Source organism: Branchiostoma floridae, chromosome 7 (assembly GCF_000003815.2).
Source record: "Branchiostoma floridae strain S238N-H82 chromosome 7, Bfl_VNyyK, whole genome shotgun sequence".
In the NCBI taxonomy this organism is placed as follows: Eukaryota; Metazoa; Chordata; class Leptocardii; order Amphioxiformes; family Branchiostomatidae; genus Branchiostoma; species Branchiostoma floridae.
In genome coordinates, this window is record NC_049985.1 from 17,648,090 (window position 1) to 17,654,705 (window position 6,616).

Genomic DNA, 6,616 nt, shown 5'->3' on the forward strand with positions numbered 1-6,616 from the left:
ATGGAATAAGCTTCCACGGACTTGCTTCCCCACTGGGTACAGCCTGAAACTGTTCAAATTAAGGGTAAACAAACATCTCTCTTCACAATTCAGTAACGTAACCCAAAACGCTTGAGTGGCTCCACGAGCCTTGTTTTGCGGTGACCTCAAAGTAAAAAAAAAAAAAATATATATGTTTGGACCTCCTACCAGCTTGCTCTGGAACTGCAGGGCCATTTTGGTCAAAATCTTCCAAGGAGCATAACGGAACATAGGAATGACGGATTTCCATGATATTTATCATGCAGTTATTTTTGGCAGACATGTACATATACAAGTGTAATATTTACAGTGTTTTCCAATATAAGACTCAAATACATATAACATGTGGCAGGTGGAAGATTAGCAGATACTAATTATGCAAATAACTCCCTAATTTGCCTAATCAATGTGAAAGTGTCATAACTGTTCTAAGTACAAGTAGTAAATGATTGCATTGTAAACATTGTGACCTGTGTAAGTTAGTTCAAGGTGTACATAACCAGACATAGATTATGCAGATGTGCAAGTCATTTGCATAATCAGAATATTTCATGGAGGTATGAGGTCTCCGAACTCTTGTCAAAGAATATTTCATTATGCAGCTTGGTTGTTTGTAACAGTTGGTATGCTAACAGCGTTTTATTGTTTTATATTGTTTGCTTCTGTAACGCAGAAGAAGAATACTAACGCTAATGAAGAAGACAAAATAGACGGTAGATCTCGGTTTTTCATAGTTTGGTTTCTTTAAATTCATGCAAAATGCCAACAGTCAGTGTAATGCAATAAATCGAATGAAGTATTATTATTAGCACCACGCCCATTTAAATAAGGGTTTTCCCACTCCGGTGCGCGCAACAGCCACACCGAGCTCTGCAATTGGTCGATTTTGGGCCGATTAATATTCCTTAGAGCACCCTCGTGACGTCAGCTTGAGACAATCAGCACGCCCATGTAAGTAAGACTAATCAAGCATTGTTTTTCCAACCTCATTGCGCCACAGCCACACCGAGCTCGCATCTGGGAGGCACTAGTGGAACAAGACGACTGCGGACAGCCTTTCGTGACGTCCTTTTAAGAGAATACAAACTGTCAATAGGCTGCCCAGCTTGAGAGGTAAGTTTGGAGAAACGTAAGGTAAGTAATATATATTTTCAGAACTCAAATCACCTGGTGAAAAGCAATCCATTATGTCGTAATGAAGGCAACTGGAAGCTTCCAAAACGTTGCCGAGAAAATTTATAGCTGCAACATCGCTTTCAAATAACTTTCACTGGGCCAAATCATTAGAAAGAGCACTTCGCCAGAAATTCATACTTTAAAAAATGGGGATAGGGCATGTTCCTGACTAGCCGATTTTATTTCTTTAGATTCGCTCTTTTTTTCTTACTAAAAAAATCCTACTTTTGCCATGAATGAATCCCAAATGCTAATATTGTGACAAGACCATTAGATAATGCTCTTGTCTTCCCAATTGTTTAGATTGTCCTATTTATTGAAACACTTAAAATGTGCAATTTAATGCTCGAAATGTCAAACGGCCTAAAATGTTGAATGAGGAAAGGTTTCAAACTATGTGAGAAAGTTTGTTTCTTTTTCGCTACTATTTCGCCACTCCGTTATCATCCTGCAACAATTTGAGAACCAAGGGATAGATATGATGTGATTTAATCTTCTTATCTTGTCCACAAGGCGCCGCCATGAAAATGTCAATGAAAGAAAAACGAGTAAACAACCTCCATGTTAATGTTAATATGCAAACAGCCAGCTTCAGACAATCAGCACAACCATATCAGTAATATTCACCATTATTGTAGCAGTTACTCAATCACTCAGGGATAGGATTTGGGAAATGGTCTGACGTTTTAATGAAACTCCTCTACCTTTTGTCAGTGACTCTGAACAGATCTGTTGAAGAGCAAGTTTTATACCCACCCTATATTAATATTCAAAGGAGATGAAGACAAATATTGGATAGTCAAATAGGAAACAACAGTAAGGCTATGTCAAAACAAGGTTGATGCAAATGAGTGAATCAGCTCAGGTATTTCAGGAAAGGACGGAGGCTACCTGGACGTCTGGCCGTTTCCAAAACGATATCCAGTTGCTTCTAAATTAGTAACTGCCGTTATGCGTATCATGTCCTAACTTAAGTTGACTAAACTAACTTAAGTTAATTAAGCTGTATCTGTTTGTCGCGCGTTTCATTCCGCTGCTGAATCACTCAGCCGCAGTGACGCCGCGAACGTGCTCTACAAGATCTCAACCAACATCGCAGCCACCACAATGTCACTCACTATAAGGGGCTGTCAGCTCCTTCTCGTACTGAGAATAGCCTGGCATTCTACCCTCCGTTTTCCCGAGTAGACTTTCGCCTGAACTGAACTTAGCGTCCCAACCAGGAGTAGAGGTCAGCAAATCAAGAAAAGAAAACAACACAAGAAATACAAAACCCTCTCAATCACATACAGAAGTGTGTCGACAAGGGATCGTTTCTTTCGTCTTATTTTCCAGTAGTGGCGTTAAATACTTTGTGAAAGTACGAGTATTTTTGGAGGAACCTGAAGCCCGTAAAACCGAAACCAATTGCAAAAAAATAAAGAAATACAAAAACGACCAACCCCTCCATAAAAAACAGTGATGAAATGTACGTACGGTATTGAGGTTAAATTTCAGAGTTTCTACTGTTTTGATACTTAAGAACAGCGGATGTATTGAATATTGATTGCTCCGGCAAAAAGGTTATGAAATATTAGTTAGAACACCATGAGGATGAAATCTAGAGTATTGCCCCTTCTAAGATCCGCTCTACAAGTATATATTTGGTCAGTTTCTGGTCCATTAGTGTTTATTTGAGCACCTCCGCGTGCTCGTGACGTCAGCTTCAAATAATCACCACGCCCACCTAAGCTAGACTAATCAAAGGTTGTTTTCCCCACTCCGCTGCGTATCGGCCACGCCAAGCTCACATCTGGGAGGCACCAGTGCAACACGAGGACTGAGCCCAGCCCAGCATGACTTCCTCACCCAGAACAGAATGTGGTAACTCGAGTTTCTGACTAGCTTACGAGGTAGGTTTGAAGGAACTGATAAAATTACTTATAGAATCAAGCTAAGGTCCAGATCATTGAAAAATGCACTTTTTACGCGAAATTCTCACTTAAAATGTGGGTTGGGCATATTTTTGAAATATCTTTCTTACTCATTTTTCATAAATAAAAGGCATCAACGAAGGTAAGCATGGCAGATACAAAACTAGACACATGTGGTATCCCAAAAACAGAACATAAAAACCAGAACAAAGTCTTGTACTGTAAACCCCATTGCTCATATTCACTTAACAGTCATATTTCTATTCAGGGTAGCATGTTACCGACCAGCCTTCATGTTCCGAACCTCCTATTGCGTCACTTTCACCAATTTGGATTCGTTCGTTTTTCTGAGTTGAAAAAAGAAACAAGTGAAGAAAGTTGTTTCCAATTCTTTCAGTTTTCTTTTCATTAATACAATCAAACTCTATGGTTTTATGCTCGTAAAGTGTTGACTTTGGTTCCTGTCGAATGTGCCTTGTCTAAAACAGAATGCCTGTTTCGTGTTTACGGTCATTTCACGCGCCCATTCCTTCATCAATCGAGAACCAAGGGATTAAATTGACGTGCCCGAATCTGACCTGGTCTAAACTACGTCGTGAAAATGTCAGTAAAAGAAAAACGAGTAAACAACCTCCATCCTAAATGTTAATATTCAAACAGCCAGCTTCAGACCATCAACATTTAATTTACCATATCAGTAAGACTACTCTAAGGCTGTTTGTCACTCTGCATTTCGGCACAGAAATGGTAACAAGTGTTCTGGCGTGCTCTCTAAAAATGCTGATATTATATTATTCTTCTGCATGTTTTGAGTTTACACTGATTGATTGTTTTCAAACAGATTGTAATTGTATGCTGATAACGTTTGATTTCTCTGCATGATTGGACTTTGTAGGGATGAGTTATTTTTGAGAGTTTGTATATTGATAATGCTTCATTGTACGGGGTGGCTGTTTTTCTATAGTTTGTACGCTGATGTTTTCTTGTTCAGCATGGTTTAATTGTGTGAAGATTGTTTTATTTTTTATAGTTTGACGACATTACTGTTCTGGTTCTTCGCTCTATGACAATAGCATTTTTAAAACTCTTTTCTATATATTTTATCGACTTTAGCTTTTAATTCTAGCTGTATGATAATAATCACGATTCTATCATTTCTACATACTTTACCATCATTATTTTTCTGCTGCTTCAGTTGTACGATAATGATTATTGAGTTTTATAATATGTATCACTATCCATTGTCACACGTTATTGTATGTTACCTATTAGTAAGTATGTTTCTACCATGCACAGCAGCATCAATGGGAGAAACAGTTCTTGCACATTGAAAAAGTCCAACAAATGTGAATATATCATATACTTTAGCAGAGGAGAATGTTCTTTGTTTTGCTCAAGTAATCAGACATCATGGGAAGAAACCTACGACACCTGCTGATGTTCCTTCTCATCATCCTGAAGGAGCCCAACCTGCCAGACGCCGGCCGCACCTGCTCGCCATCATCGGTTCAGAAAACCGGCCGCAGCTGCGCACCACCGCGCTGCGATTGCAATTTTCTGGGCCTCACCAGCATCACTCTGAACCTTCCATCATCCATCACAGATTTATATTTGAACCATAACAATATAGCAATAATTCGGGAAGGTGTATTTGTAAATGTACCCCAGCTACAAAACTTGTCCCTGTCCTACAACCAGATAACAATGATTCTGGAAGGTACATTTGTAAATCTGACCCAGCTACAAAAGTTGAAACTGTCCTACAACAAGATAACAATGCTTCAGAACGGTGCATTTGTAAATTTACCCCAGCTACAATATTTGAACCTATTCTCTAACCAGCTGCAGATAACAAAGATTCAGCCAGATGCATTTGCCAATCTGCCCAGGCTACGAACGTTGGATCTGTCCCTCAACAAGATAACAATGAGTAAGCCCGGTATATTTGCAAATCTACCAGGGCTACGAGTGTTGGCACTGTCCAAAAACAAGATAACAAAGATGAAGGAAGGTTCATTTGCAAACCTATCCGGGCTACGAGAGTTGTGGCTAAATACCAACAAGATAACAACGATTAATCCAGGTATATTTGCAAATCTACCCTGGTTAGAAAAGTTGTACTTGAGTGGCAACCAGATAACATTGATTCAGGAAGGTACATTTGTAAATTTGGCCCAGCTACAAGAGTTGTCCCTGTCCAACAACCAGATAACATTGATTCCGCCGGGTGCATTTGCAAACTTCACCTTGCTACAAGTGTTGTGGCTGACCAGCAACAAGATAACATTGATTCAGAAAGGTACATTTGTAAATCTTACACGGCTACGATTGTTGTCCCTGTCCTACAACCAGATAACAATGATTCAGCCAGGTGCATTTGCAAATGTACCCGGGCTACGACAGTTGTTCCTGTCCCACAACAAGATAACAAATATTAAGGATGATGCATTTGCAAACCTATCCGGGCTACGAGAGTTGTGGCTGGCCAACAACAAGATAACAACGATTAAGCCAGGTATATTTGCAAATCTACCCCAGCTACAAAAGTTGTACCTTACGAACAACAAGATGTCTGCCATTGCCCCTTTAGTTTTCAGCTTGTTGCCATCTAATTTCGACATAAAACTTGACGGGAACCCCTGGCAGTGTGACTGTAAGATGGTTCCCTTCAGGCTAGATTCGACTGAATTTCCTTCATTTAAAGACCAGATAACATGTGTCGAACCCGCTAACTTACGGGGACAGAAGCTTACAGATGTCAGTCCTGAAGATTTGGTATGTGCAGAGCCGACCATATCAGCACTGTCTGTTGATGTTCAAGTAACCTTAAAGTTTAACAATTCTGACAAAGGCACAACAGCTGGCTCCACAGTCAAGAACAAGAAAAACAAAACAAGACCGACAATAGCTTCACCCCTTAAAAGCAGCAGTTTCCATGCTGATACCCGAGCAACTTCTATAAACTATCATAATTGCACAGCAGCTGGCTCAACAGTAGGTCCTGCAGAAAAAAGAGCCAAAACTAGAGCAATAATAAGTCCAACTCTTCAAACCACTCCAGAAAAACCGGAAAGCGACACTTCCAAAGAATCTGTTTCCAGTTTTCCAAAACCTGCTCTAATTGGCTCTGTCTGTGGTCCAATAGCTGGCATTGCCCTGATCGGCACCGTCATTCTCACAATCTGGTGCAAGAGGAGGACCAAGAATCCCCCTCCTGGCTCTTCTTCAGGCCCTAATTCTAACATTGCCTTGCGTAGACTTAACATTACAGGTACTGTAGTGATCAATGGTCATTATTATCAGACAGGACAGGATCAGTCTCAGACCATCACTCAGTCGCACGCAAACGCCACACCCGTTGTAGTGGCCAGTGGTTTAGATCACCAGTATGAAAATATAGACCGACATACCAACTTAAGACAGGGCCAGTCTCAGACCATCACTGACTCCAACACAAACACCGTAGCTACTGTAATGAGTGCTCATGATCACCAGTATGAAGATGT

At 40.3% G+C, this 6,616-nt stretch overlaps 1 protein-coding gene across 1 annotated transcript; it reads left to right on the plus strand.

The window, feature by feature from the left end:
• Positions 1–4,520: 4,520 nt before the first annotated feature.
• Positions 4,521–6,341, plus strand: LOC118420110 (leucine-rich repeat-containing protein 15-like; the record flags this gene model as incomplete). Its single annotated transcript, XM_035826813.1, has 1 exon — positions 4,521–6,341. A coding segment is annotated over exon 1 (1,821 nt), but the record flags the coding sequence as incomplete, so codon positions are not given.
• Positions 6,342–6,616: the final 275 nt, after the last annotated feature.